Source organism: Equus asinus, chromosome 3 (assembly GCF_041296235.1).
Source record: "Equus asinus isolate D_3611 breed Donkey chromosome 3, EquAss-T2T_v2, whole genome shotgun sequence".
NCBI classification, from domain to species: domain Eukaryota; kingdom Metazoa; phylum Chordata; class Mammalia; order Perissodactyla; family Equidae; genus Equus; species Equus asinus.
In genome coordinates, this window is record NC_091792.1 from 93,816,386 (window position 1) to 93,831,440 (window position 15,055).

General features: G+C 35.0%; 1 protein-coding gene across 9 annotated transcripts in view; it reads right to left on the reverse strand.

The window, feature by feature from the left end:
* Nucleotides 1–15,055, reverse strand: part of ARHGAP24 (Rho GTPase activating protein 24) — a 705,468-nt gene that overhangs the window by 68,027 nt on the left and 622,386 nt on the right. For all 9 annotated transcript variants that reach the window (XM_070505415.1, XM_070505414.1, XM_014854138.3 and 6 more), the window contains one exon: nt 3,849–3,971. In XM_070505415.1, the coding sequence (XP_070361516.1) occupies nt 3,849–3,971 (123 nt within the window). The remainder of the gene's footprint in view (nt 1–3,848; nt 3,972–15,055) is intronic.

Below are 15,055 nucleotides of genomic sequence, written 5' to 3' on the forward strand. Positions count from 1 at the left end.
CTGAGAAAGGAAGAGGAAGTGTATTCTCTTACCAAAGGTAATTATTCTCGAACAGCTTTATTATAATTCACATATCATAGAATTCTCCCATTTAAAGTGTTCAATTCAATGGTTTTTAGTATACTCAGATATATGCAACTGTCATCACAGTGAATTTTAGAACATTTCATCACCTCAAAAAGAGATCCCATATCTTTTGGCTATCACTCCCCACCCCCACCCCTGCCACCCCCTTATTCCCCTGTGGGTCCTAAGTGACAACTAATCTACTTTCTGTCTCTATAGATTTCTCTGTTCTGTACTTTCATATGAATGGAATCATGCAGTCTTTTGTCACTGGCTTCTTCCACTTAGCATAATGTTTTCAAGGTTCATTCATATTGTAGCACATATCAATATCTCATTCCTTTTTATGGCTAAATAATCCATTGTATGGAAATTTCACTTCCTGTTATTGATTAGTCTGTTGATGGACATTTAGGTGTTTCCACTTTTTGGCTATTAGGAATAATGTTGTTATAACTATTCATATACAAGTTTCTGTGTGGACATATCTTTTCATTTCTCTTGGCTATATACCTAGGAGTGCAAATGTTGGTCATATGTTAACTCTGTTTAATCACTTGAGGAATTGCTAGACTGTTTTCAAAAGCAGCTACATCATTTTACATTCCCACCAACAATACAGGAAGCTTTCAATTTTTGCTCATCTTTGCCAATACTTGTTATTATCAGACTTTTTGATTCTAACAATCCTAGTGTGTATGAAGTGGTATCTCATTGTGGCTTTGATTTGCATTTCCCTGATGACTAATAATATTGAGTATCTTTTCATGTGCTTATTGGCCATTTGTATAGTTCCCTTGGAGAAATATTTATTCAGATTCTCTGCCCATTTTTTAATTGAGTCAAATTGGGTCAATTTTCAATTTGTCTTTATTATTGTGCTGTAAGAGTTCTTTATATATTCTGGATACAAGTCCAAAATCAGATTTATGACCTGGAAATACTTCCTCTCATTTTGTGGGTTGTCATTTCACTTTCTTGATGCTATCAATTCAGATATTTTTGAAGGACTCAAAAAATTGTATTCATTCTACTTATCACACTTTGAAAAACTTTCGTTTTTCATATACTGAAGAATATACTATAAGGCATGGACTTGTAATTGTGGGGTTTTCACTCCCATAGTAGAAGTAATAGATCACACTATTGTGCTATAAAGCAGTAGGATGCTCCCAACTCAGAAGACACCAGTTTTCTTCCTACTTATGTTACTCACAGTGTGACACTTGGTGAATCATTCATCCTCCCAGGGTCTTAACGACCTTATCACAAAATGTGGAGTTGAACTAAAACAGTGGTTCTAAAACATTCTCAATCAGTGGAAAACATTTTCAATGAAATAGTAAGTGGAATCCTAACATACAAGATAAATAAAAGGGTTCTCAGTCAGATAAATTTATTGTTTACAACCCAAATTTTAACATTTCTTTAAAATTCAATCAATGAGCATAGAGGTGCTATATTAATACAACCACTTGAAACCCAAGAGTATGGGTGACAGTTGCAAACTTATGTCAGGGTCACCCTTCAGTTCGGTTCTGTATTCTGTAATAACTTTAGAAAATTCTGATGTTCATATGAATCACAAAGGAATTCTAGCAAACTGAATGAGTACTTTAAGAGCTTGCTTTGCAATCTCATGACACTCTTCAATTAAACAAAGAGGGTAGGAGAAGATTTATTCTCTGGAGCATTGTTTCTACTGTGAGTATTCTATGCTAAAATAAATCTCTTTAAAAGTAAATTTGACTCAAGCACTGCAAAATCCCTGTAGCATATTCCATAGGATAAAGTATATAAACCAATCAGCTACTACAGCATCCCCTCCAGGTTCATCTATAGCTCTTGCCCGGTCTCACTGGGATCATTTCTGATATTCCCAGGCTGATGGGACCTCCTGCGGCTGCTGCTTTGGTGAAGCTAACCAGATGTCACTCATTTTTCTGGTGAAAAGGGAGAAAATAGCACATGATGGAAATAGTCCCTCAACAAGAATATCTCCTTCAGCAGATATTGAGGATCCTCCTGAACTCAGGAGTCCCAGAAATTTGATAACAGAGGGGAAAAGGGAGTCTTCAGAAGAGACAGGAACTTTGAAAAGACACAGCCTCAGGCCCCCACACCCACTTGGTCCCGAAAGTGCCAGCAAGTCTCTAGCAGGTGAGTGTGTGTCTTCCATGAATAATCACGAGGGGTCCTCTGCTTAGGCTGTGGGGTGCGGATCTCAGCCTACAAGCCTTTTCAAATGTTTTACGTAATCATTTACTAGTTATCTTAATATATGAGTAGGGTGACCATCCATATAAGTTGTCACCCAAACCTGGACACTGTGAGTATGAAAGACAGCATTATCAATAATTAGCCTGGGCCAACAGTTGTAAACCAGACTGTTACCAGGCAAACTGGGATGGATGGTCGCCCTGGTTAGGAACCTCTTCCTTTCCCAACAGAAGATACTGCTAAAAACCAGATAATTTGCAGGCATATACCACTAATCCGGTAAAATTTCTATATCTTCAGTGAATCTTTACTGTTTTAACTTTAAGCAACTTTTCAACTTTTTAAACTAAGCTTTTGAAGTTATTCTAAAATGTAAAGTGGCGAATCAGCCTAAGAAGCATCTGTCCTATTAATGGGAAAAAATTCACTTCTGAATTCAAGGTGCTGACAATATACAAAAGAGAACATAAAATAAATATGGGAATTATAATTGATTTACTGAATATGAATTTGATTTAACTCAATTAATTTTGACTACATCAACATAAAATAATTCAGCTCTACATTCTTGGAAATACACGTTGGCTGTAGATAAATATTTTGAGGTCCTTATTCTTTGGATTTCATTTACTGAATTTTGGCTTTAAATAATTTTTCTGTTTATATTATTCTATTTTATATTCCCTGATAGACAAACATGACATCTTTTACCCTTTCTTCCTCCTTTTAGTTCTATTTATAGCACTATTTAGTTTATTCTTCATATGGTGCATTCACAACACTGTATTAAACAAGATTTTAAAAAAATGTATTTTCACATCCACACTTGCCTGATCACAAAGCAATTTTACTCTAGTAATCAGATTCTCATCCAAAGTTTTGCCCTTCCTTTGATACCACTGAGCATCTGGGAGCTAGGATCCCTTCCAAAGCTACTAGTCAAAAATTTTTGCCCCTCGGCAGCCCCATGGCCGAGTGGTTAAGTTTGTGCACTCTGCTTCGGCAGTCCAGGGTTTCGCCAGTTCGGATCCTGGGCGCAGACATGGTACCACTTGTCAGGCCACGTTGAGGTGGCCTCCCACATAGCACAACTAGAAGGACCCACAACTAAAATATACAACTATGTATTAGGGGGATTTGGGGAGGAAAAGCAATAAAAAAAAAAAAAACAAAGAAGATTGGCAACAGTTAGCTCAGGTGCCAATCTCTAAAAAAAAAAAAATTTGCCCTATATCTGCATGTCCTTAACTAATCTACATTTATAGTATCATTCCCATAACTGTTTATTGTTAGTGAGATGGAAAAATCCAAAATAAAAGAAAAATATCATCCCTTTTTATAATTCAAGATATTCACAGAAGGTTGTTTATTAATGAAATTTGATCTAAATTAAATTTTTAGGAGTTTCTCAGATATACGTCTAGCAATAATGTTGAATAGTTTACTATTTATTTTAACATTTATCCGTTTGAAAATAGGAGCTGATAGTAACAGCAGCTGGGGGAAAGGATGAACAGATTTGGCCTAGCTTTTGTTTTTCCATGATTTTAAAATATACTCACCTCCTCCAAAAGGTCCCCATATGACTCGGCGGATGGACTTCACCCAGTCTTCCATATCATTCTGGGTGCTCGCCATGAGGAGGTAGCTCTCATGATTTGCTGTCATCCGATCTCGATCGCCTCCTGTAAGAAGAAAGTAACACATGAATGAGAGCTCAGCCAAAGATTCCCCATCAGCAGCCTCCTAGGGAGTTCCTGAAACATGCACTGTGCCTAGTGCAGCCAGCACCAGGTTCTACCCAATAAATTGGAAACATTTACCATGGTTTCAGCATGGAAAAGAAAATCTGCTTGAAAAGGAAAGGCTCTTATGTTTCCAGGAGAAAGCTGGAGAACAAATGTGATTCCCCAAACAAAGCCTGCCTTTTTGTCATAGCAACAACCCATAGGCCTGCATTGACTCATAATCCAATCTATTCACACTGCTCTGCTGAATAGGGAGAAAGAGCAAAAGCAAAACGAAAGATGGAGAAGTGGTCCACAGAGCCTGGATTTTCATGTGAAGCAAGTGCTGAATAGTCTGAGGAGGATTGCTTCGCACACACACTGAGGTACCAGGCCACCATGGGCGAGGACGGGAGCTCTGGGATAAGGAAAAGAGCCACATGTAAATATTTGACCCAGAAGTCCTCCTCCATTGCTCAGTCCTGGAAGGGAAGCGTTTCCCCAGATCACACCTACAGAAAGGCAAACAGAGGAGGGAAGAGGAAGACACAAGCCTGGTCAGCCACAATGGCCAAATCACTGCCAGATGGCCCTCAGACCCACGGGTGATTTTAGGAAACCCCAGCGGTGTCTCCATGCAAATAGTTCACGGTACCTCTGATTTTTTTCCTCAAAGAACAAGCCCAAGGGCCGGCCCAGGGTTTCACCAGGTCAGATCCTGGGCACGGACTTGGCATTGCTCATCAGGCCACACTGAGGTGGTGTCCTACATAGCACAACCAGAGGCACTCACAACTAGAATATACAACTATGTACTGGGGGGCTTTGGGGAGAAAAGAAAAAAAAGATTGGCAACAGTTGTTAGCTCAAGTCCAATCTTTTTTAAAAAGAAAAGAACAAGCCCATGCCCTTTAAAACCTTGAAAATCTCTAATATCAACTTTGAAGTGCTAGAGTTCTGAGACATGTGATTTAATTTCTTAGAAATCTTTTATAGTACATTTAAGTTTCCCTGGTGATTTAATTTCTCATTTACAAAATAGGGATAACCATCTATGACCTTGAAAGAAGTCTTGCAGCACGGTTCTCCTTGCCTCTTACTTTATGTTTAAAGGACTTTTTCCAAAGACACGTAATTGTGACTGTACTGTTTCATTGTCTTTGAAAATAATTAGTGTTGTTCACAGAAGGGATAATTAAGTGAATGGAGCATTAAGTATTTAACTGAACTCTGATAATATTTTAGTACTATACTAACTTCTAAGGTGCTCAAATAATCTATCAACCAACATTTAATTTTCACTAAGTGTTGGAAACTTGCAGCATTGGGTTGAATTAATTCACATACAAGTGGTTGATTTGGTTAAGACAGTATTGTTATTTGTTTTTAAGTAGATCTGAATACCTTTATGAGGAACGTCCAGCCTCCAATTTACAAAATGCCCCACCACCCCCCATTCCTTCACATCCAACCTAATTTGCACGTAGCTCTGAAAGCTAGAGGCATTTGAGTTTGTGACCTATGAATTCTGTACAAATGCCTGAGGTTGAGAAATACAATTATTCCACCATTGATGTAAATGTGTGGAACAGGTGAAAGGTCAGAGAAATGAAATAATTTTAAGCCAACCAGATGAACAACTAGAATTGATGTTTTAATACAACTGATGGGAGCAGGGAGAGGAGCCACATCAAACAGGTTTCTTCATGTCTACAGATCTCTTGAATAAACAAGACTAGCCTTCTCACATTATAGAGAACATCTCACTATTTGGGAAACAATGACCCTCTTACAACTCTAGGTCAACCATCACTTTAAGCAACTGGTAGCTGAAAAAACATAGATTTAGGAGTCAGAGAAAATCCATCTGAAATCGCAATTCTTATATTAGCTGTTTGACTTCCGGGAAATTACATAATTTCTAGAAAATCAGTGTCTTTAACCATTCTTTAGAAATAATAATCCCTATACAGTAACTTTTTGTGAGAAGTAAATGAAATAAAGTAAGAATAAATATTAGCACTGTGTTAGGCTAAAAGAAATTCTGTAAATATTAATTCAGTCTCATTTAACTGCTTCCCACACCTACAAATGCACAAAGGACATATTACATTAATTTGACCTCAGAGATATTATGTCTAGTAAGTGCTTGGCAACAATTAGTCAATAATATGCATACACAGGTATTTTTTTTTTAAAAAAAGAAAGAAAATCTATCTTTCTTTGATACATGACAATGCACATTAAAATTGTATACTGTACAAGTATGTAAATATGCCACATATTAATATGCATATGCATGGCTATATGACATGTAAGTGGCAGAATAAACTAAACGATAAAAGAAAAAGATGGTTCATTTGGCACGGCACAGCACTAAAAATGTATTCTGTATTCTGATCCACTTATACCACAGTCCTGGGCCAAAAAAAATTACCATCTTGAAATCAGAGTATTTTAATTATTGTCTTTGCCTGAAGCATGCTTAGCACTGCAGACAGCAACATCCTGCTGTGTCGCTCCCAGCCCAGGCAGAAACAGCCCTAGTAATGAGACTGAGTGACAGCCGCCCGAGTGTGTTTCTGCCTGAAAGCATGGAAAAAAGAGATTGATAAGCACAACTGGCCATTATCCCCTGACTTTTCATTTGATTCTCTATCTCTGCCAATCGTGCTGTGTCTGACCCTGAATCTCATTTAGACTGTCAATCACAGATATGAAATCCCATCTATGAATTTCACTCATGGATATAGATCTTGATTCCTCAGTTTATTAGCAAAAGAGAGGGGGAAAGATTTACAAAAACTTTTTCTATGAGTCTCAGTGGAAATAGAGACTCATTGCTAAGAATGTGACTAAAACAATTAGAGACATTTATATAGATACGAACTAGATACTCTGTACTAAAAATGTGTGATTTGTAACTGGAAATGCTGTCTCTCCTAATCCATAATCCTTCAGTTCTAAGAGCCTGGTACTGTGTCTTGCAATTGAAGGAGCTCAAAAACAACTTATTAAATGTACGATTGGATAAATGAACAAACTCAATATTGACTTTCAACCTTGTAGAACAAGTTTCACTCTCTGTTATTCCTTTATGGGGCTTAATGCTCCATTGAACCATTTGAGAATCTAAAATTCTTTCACAAGATGAAATTTTAAAAAGCAGCCTTGAGATCTAATTATCACTGGAGTGAGAGTGTCATAGTCCTCATCAGTCCATATATATGTATATACGTGTGTGTCTATTATACTATAGCCAGTATACATTCTCCATTCTTAAATTCTGCTTGAACATAAATATCTATGTGGTTTTATTTTTATTTTTTAATATTAGTTCAGATGATTGTGGATTTGCATACATTTTAAAGGACACAATGTATCAGTAAATTTTATGCACCTTTTAGATTTTAATTGGCTTGGTAGCAATGGTTTGGTGCTAGTGTTAACACTAAGTGTTTGTGATTTTAAGTTAACTAAGTAGGTCACATCATTCGATTTTGTTTATATATAATTGAAAGTATGTGTACATTTCACTGGGATCTTCTGTATATTTATTTGATATGAATTTTTCTTTCCAAGAAATAAAATATTCTCCGAAATAAAATAAATACTTGGCATGATTGACTTTTGCAAAAATTAAAAGATAGATTAAGAAAAGTCTAATGAATTTAATAGAGTAAGAAAAAGCTTAATCTAAAATTGAAAGGTCGATTAAAGAAATCTACATTAAAGTAAATGCACAGTTAATTCAAAAAAGAAATACAAATATACATTAACCATATGAAAAGTTCAACTCCTGCCATAGTTACAAAACAATAACACAAAACATAATATTTTTGATGAACAACTTTGCAAAGAATTTTTAAATTTTCAAGAGAAATATTGGAAGTGGTATGCCAAGATATACATGCTCATTGCTTATAGGAGTATGGATAATACTCCTTTTAATTCAGCCACTAAAACAGGATTTTAAAGAATGTTTATTAATATGAGTTTTTATTATACAAAAGGAAATATATAAACTTTATATAAGATATATCTCAATTTTTATGTAGGTAGAAAGCCAGAAAAATAAGATACCAGATTGAAATATACAACAATTTTAACAATGGTTATCTCTGAATGCCAGGAATGGGAATTTTTTTGCTCTCCTTTTGTACTTTTCTGGATTTTCCAGATGTTCAACCATGTGATATGTTTCACAATACATCTATTATTCCAGATGTTCTACCATGTACTATTTTATTATCAGGGAAAAAAAAAACATTCTTCAAAAGAACAAATTGTAGGAATTGTATGGTTGTGGAGGCCAAGGTGAGCTGGAAGGTAATTAGCACTAACCTCACTCAGTGCTGCTAAAGGTTGTTCCTTTTGAATTCTCATCAGTTTACCTACAGCCTCTTCTTCCTCTTTCCCCAGAAACTGATCCCTGAGCACACTCCCAGAGGAAGATTTGTGACAGGAGACCAGAGTTGCTCAAAGTGCAGATTACATCTCATAACTAGGACTTTCTCAGGGAAAAAGAAACTTTTTCACTATGTGCCTTACCTTTCTTTAAAAATATATTTAAAGAAATATTTTACTGAATATATTGTGTGGAAATTTCCAAAAACAGTCACTGAAATAGATTTTTGTTATTTTTTCCTTGGAGAAAAATAATTGTAAGTTGTCAAAATTATGAACTAAAAAGCAAAAAATACTCCAAAGTGATGTATTTACGTGTGTCATCTCGGGTAAACAAACTTTTAAAGATATTCAATGAATTATTTGCTTGTATTTGAATTTTAAAACAAGTGGCTCAAGGGCAACTGTGGTCACAGATATTTGGGTTCATTTCCAAACAGAGTTCACAGAACAGACCTGAGGACATTTGAGTGAACACTTCTGATACTGTCAATAATGTCAAGGGCGAAATGTTTCCTCATTCCCAATTACAAATCAGGTCAAAACCAGACCTATTGTACTATCTGTTATGATAGCTTACAGAAAAATATTTTACTGTTCTGAGTTATTAATTTTCACTCATACAACTGCAAAGTCTTTTTTTTTTAAGCATTACTTTCCTCAAAGCTTAGCTTAGGTCTTTACTGGTAGTAGAACTGTAATGATAAATTGCAAGATGTAAGTAAATTCTGAAGCGTATCAGTGGAAAATTACTGAGATAGAAACACATTTCCCTTGTATGGAGACTGACACTTGGAAAACAACCAGAGTTATGCGAAGGACAAGCAACAAATTACAGTCTTCTGTGGATACTATTAGCTCTTAATAAACAAAAACAAAAGTAATAAAACAGCACATAATTTACAAAATGAAGCCAGAGAACAAACTGGCATCACTTTCAATATCCTATTCAATTTTTTCGTATTGTTTTGTGTATTATAGGGACATTGTTATGTGAAAATTAAGTGTTTTGCTATGTTTTGCTAATCAAATTTTTTTCAAGTATTTCTTCCTCAAAGGTTAATTTCAAAAATATCAGGGAGGGTAAAATTTCAATGCATTCGTCAACAGAAAAGTCGCAGTACCATATAATGAGATTTTGAATATTATAAAACACCTAAACGAGAAAATGAGATTTAATCAAGGGACCCATTGCAGTAACCCTGATTCTGTTTGTAGTTTGTAGTCAGTACCAAACAAGACACACATTACCAAGTATTATCTTGTGTTATAATAAAATTATGAGACATTTTAATTTCATGAGTACTTTATAATACTGTTTACATATTTCTTATTCCCCTTATGAGGTCATAATCTCTGCAAGAAGGAATCATCCCACAATATATAGCTAACTTACATTTAGGATTAAAGTAGCTATAAGGCACACTTCTTAACCCATTGCAGATTGATTGGTATTTATTAATTATGGCAGATTTCTAATAATTAAACTTAGAAATGATTTGTTAGGAATCTGTCTACTTGGCTACAGATATGGAAAGCATTGGCCTAAAAATTCTAGACTGTACGAGTTATTTCCAATTTCCTTTCCTCAAACTTCACTATAAAAAATGTCCAAAAATGTGAATATTACAGCAAGAGTGCTGCCTGGATCAAACTGCAAAAGCAAATATGAGCTTTTAAAAAAGTGCTGAAAGATGATCAAGAGTCAAGCCAGACTCCTTGAGTTCAAATTCGTCATCGATTAGCCATGAGCCTGTGCATCTTTAATTGAGGGTGCTAAGAGCACCCGTCTCACAGCATTACTATGAATTAACTGAATGAATAATACCATAAAATATTCCAAATAGTGCTTGGGACATAGGATGCTCTGCTGTTATTGTTATTGCCACGTACAGTAATTTTGATCCTAAAATTTTTCAATAAATTAGATACTTATAATTTGAATCCTTTAAAATGCAAGGAGGTAGCTTACTTTTGGCCATATTCTGAATATATTTGTAAAGAAAAGCCCTTTACAAGAAAGCAACTTGATTTTTTTTCAATTAAATATTGATTTTCATATAGGTAATGTTTTTGAAAGTACAATCGTGATACATTCACTTTTCAATGATTAATGAAATTTTTAAAACCTCAAATAGCCATAGTTTATATTTCCATTAATCTTTTACTTTTCTTGCACCCGTTGCTCTTTCAGAAAACCTACTATTCATGCTGAATACACTAACTATAGAAAATGCTAGAATTTATTATATTTTGTATTTTTGTTTACCAGCTTGTACTGGGCAGTCAATAGAATGTCAATTTAAGTCCAACAATATATTTTGACTTTCACTTATGTCGGAGGCTCAGAAACTAGTCACTTTATTCTCATCACTTAATTAAATTTTTCTAATTAAAACTTATGAGAAATAAAAGTAGAACATTTCCTTGGCAGAGCCAAAGTGTCTCGAATTTATGCCCTCTTCTAATTTTAGCTTGGCTTAGTTTGGGAGATCAATGAATTCAAAATTTTATCTGATTGATAAAGATGACAGGCAGTAGAACAGATGACATATATATTCAGATCAGTGTTACTCCAACAATGATGATAGAGACCTGAGTCACAAGGGAGAGCAAGTCTTGATGCAACAATCTACAACTTGTAGTAAATGGAATACCATTCATAGTCAAAGACGTAAGGCAGAGAGTTCATTAACTTGCATGAATCTAAAATTAAAAGCATTTTTCTATCAGGAGGTTGCTTAATGGCACAAACGATGACTTGAATGTTGAGGAATGTTGAAAAGGAGAAATGTTTTGGAGTTATATTGAACTTTATACTCCCCATGAACGTGGCAATGAACCCTTTATCGCAGCATTTCTCAGTGTCATGGAACTGTAGTATATATATCCAGGACGATAGGAAGCACCCAGGAACTTGTTAGAAATGCAAACTCTTGGCCCAAGCCCAAACCAACTCAATCAGAAACTGTGGTGGGACCCAGCAATCTGAGCTTTAAGATGCCTGCCAGATGATTCTGACTTATCACAAAGTTTGAGAACCACTACTTTTGTAAGAAAATTTGCTATAACAAGCAGAGGTTATAAATTTTAGAATTCATGTATTTCAGCCACACTCATCCTATTAGCTTGTATCCATGTCTTATTCCTTCAGTGACAGCCATTCAGCCAGGAAGTACTAAGCTTTAAAGCTATGGATCATATAACTTATCTAATTGCTTATTTGCATTGTAAATGATTAACACTCTGCAACTAGTTTTGCAAGGACATGTCATTCAAGTTAGAATTACTGAGCCTAGCAAATTTGTGGGCCTCATGCATTAAAGATACCATACTTTTATCAGAGCAAACGTTGGAGATTCGCTTCTTGCATTTGAATACAGATTCATTTTACCTCACTCTCTGATGCCCAGAGTTTGAGGAACGAAACAGAATACTGAATTTGGGAAGACATGCCACTTTTGAAGATCTAGATTAGAATGTTGAAATCCATTTTTAAAATTCCCTCATATCCCACCCCTTTTATTGTTTTTGAATAATAGAAATCTGTAAGACTAATAATTGCAGGCTGATTTACAGTTTACAAATTACTTTTTCATCCCTTGATTCATTTGGTTTTTACAATAGCCCTGGGAAGTAAAGCAGAGCATTCACTCATTTATCCAACACATATTTATGGAGCACCTGTATTGTACCAGTCACTCTTCTAGGTTCTGAGGACACAGCAGTGGCTGGACAAAACACAGACTGGAGTTCGGGGCGAGGTCTGGACTGAAGATATAGATTTGGAAGTCATCCATATGACCACATTTAAAAACACAGAACCAGAAGAGATCCCCAGGGAACAATCGAGTTAGACTAGAGAAAATGAAGTTCAAGTGAACCCCAGCGTTTAGAGATTGAGGAAAGGAAGAGGAATCAGCAAGGCAGACTGAGAAGAAGCAGCCAGTATGGTAAGAAGAGAAAAGAGGCTGAGTGAAAAAAATGATTAGGTGAGTCAAATGCTGTTGAGAGGTTAAATAAAATGAGATCTGAGAACAGACCACCAGATTAGGGAAAATGGGGGTCACTGGCTTAGGCAACATGAAGATTATTGGTGACCTTGCAAAATCGACCAGACCAGCACAAATACAATTATCATTGGAATGCGTTCATAAGATTATGGAAGAGAGAAAAGAGAAACAGCCAGCACAAACATCTCTTCTAAGCATTTTAATGTATAGAGGAGCAGAGAAATGGGGGCAGTAGCGGGTGGGTGGGGGAGCTGTAGCGATAAGGGGATTAAGATGAGAAATGTTACAGAATGTTATACGCTTATGGGAATTATTCACAGGAGAAGGAAAAACTGATGATGTAGGAAAGAGGTGTAAAGACTCATCTATATTTCTTTAAAGCTTGCTCAAATTTTCTTACTTTCCTTAGAATCTTTAATAAGATCTGACAGTTAAGATAATTGATTTCTCCCCAAAGTTTGTTACTTTAAAAATATTTAAAACATCTGGAAGAGAATCACTGAAAGAAAAGGAACTAGCATTGAGCAGCTGTTTCTTCACAGCTCTGCCTGGAGGTAAAATAAGGAAGGAATGGGGTGAAATTCATAAATCATTTTTTCAAGTTAAATTTTACTACCTTTATTTGAACAAAATTTTTAGTATTTGCTCAAAGGGAGATTTCTTGCAACTTAACTTAATTGGGACAATTTTCTTTGTCAATATCTATTAGTTTTAATTTCCACAGATGCTAATTATCCAAATTTACATGGCAGTTTTATAGAATGTGTTTTGGTATATATAAAAGAACTAATATTTTAAAATAAAATACTATCATAGATAGCTCAAAATTAAATTATTCCAGTCAAGAAATGGCAACTAGTAATCATTGTAACAGTATAAAATTAAGAAAAACTCTTTGATTTCGGTTTGAATTTTGTTCTCCTAAGCAACTAAAATTAACTTTGCAATCAGAACAGCTTAACTGCCCATTGTACTTTGTCTCTCACAGTTTATGTCTGAATTTTCTGGGTTTTGTGAGCTCCAGTGTATGTGCTTGGGAGGGTGAGAGGTAAAATTTGTCGTAGGGGTCTGGAATTTGAACCCAGTCTTTTAGGTAAAGGCGCACTGCCTCACAATGCATATATTTGTATAATGTGTCCAAAATCTAACACTGACAAAAACATTGGTGTTTCAGAACTATTATCACTTCCACAAGTAAGGATACTTGTAAATATTTTCCTAACTATGTTGATATAAACATATTACACATTAACTCTATGATTTCCTCAAGCGTAAGCTGTTTCTCCAATGAATGTTGAAAAGAGTCAATGTTCACTCTGTTAATTTCTCAAGCTATGTCTGGTGTTATGGGTCTCACCTGATTGCCCCATCCTAATTACAAACAATTCTAAGAGCTTACAGAAAAAACAGGGGCCAGAAGGTCACATGTTGTTCCCAAATTAACTATAGACATGGAAGTTCCTAAAAGGCTACTACTCCATGTCTGCTTCTTAATTTAAGTCCTTGTGTTCGGATTTAGAATGGTTAACACTGTCAGAAGCGCTAAGCAGACTTTCCCTTTTTAATTTTCACATTCATCACAGGAACATGTTTCAGAATGATTTCTTTTAAAACAAACACATAAGAATACAAAAACATAACTGCCTGGAGGCTGATTATAGACTATTTGATCCGTTCTTTAAAACATGACTCCTTGTAGGGAAGACTTCTTAATTCAGTCCAACATCTATCTTAAACATTTTGAAAAGCTGAATTTCCTTTCAAATTTTCTGGAGTTCATATTTTTTTACTTCTTCTGATGGTTTAGTCCATCAATTTTCAATATCATCAATGTAACTATACGATCAGAGTTGATAAGTCAGATAGGAAAAATTATTATTAAAGGAGGGTGTAGAATCATTTCAATGCAAATGAGCTGGGGAACAGATGGTTTAAGCCAAGTAGGGAACGTGTGCACAGGATCCAACCAACACAAGTGAATTTTTGAATTTTTAAAAGAAAAATATTTACGAAATATAAGTGTTTGAATACTACAGGTTATTAAGGACTCATTGGGAAATGAGTACATGCTTGGGAAGATTTTTGTAGATATCCAAGTCAGTTCTGGAAGGTGACGGAAGTACTTAGGAGAATTAAATATATTATAATGGTTTAAAATAACTCATAGATTTCAATTAGTGTATAAATAGTGTTTAAATATTTAGGGAAATCTTATCCATTGAATTTGTAAGTTAATTGAGCTTTAACCAAAAACGAATAAAAGTTATTTTTTAATCATAACACAAAACTTACTAGATTTATAAATAAAATAAGAAAAAATTGGAACTGGAATTGAAGGCTCAAAACACTCTAGGGTTCTATATATTTAATTAATGGAATATTAACTTAAATATAAGTTGTAGTGAGGAGTGTTTGTCTAACAAAAAGCTCCCCTTAGATAATTAAAAAAAACCAAAAACCCTTGACGGACACAAATTAATTTTAATGCTCAGAAATATATCAAATTCAACTTACTAAAAGACTGAACTCTTTTGTTTTTACTCCAAATTAGAGTCAGTCTGGCTAATTATATAAGAATTATTATAGAGGGCTTTTCTTGGGCTATTAAAAGTTAATTTTATA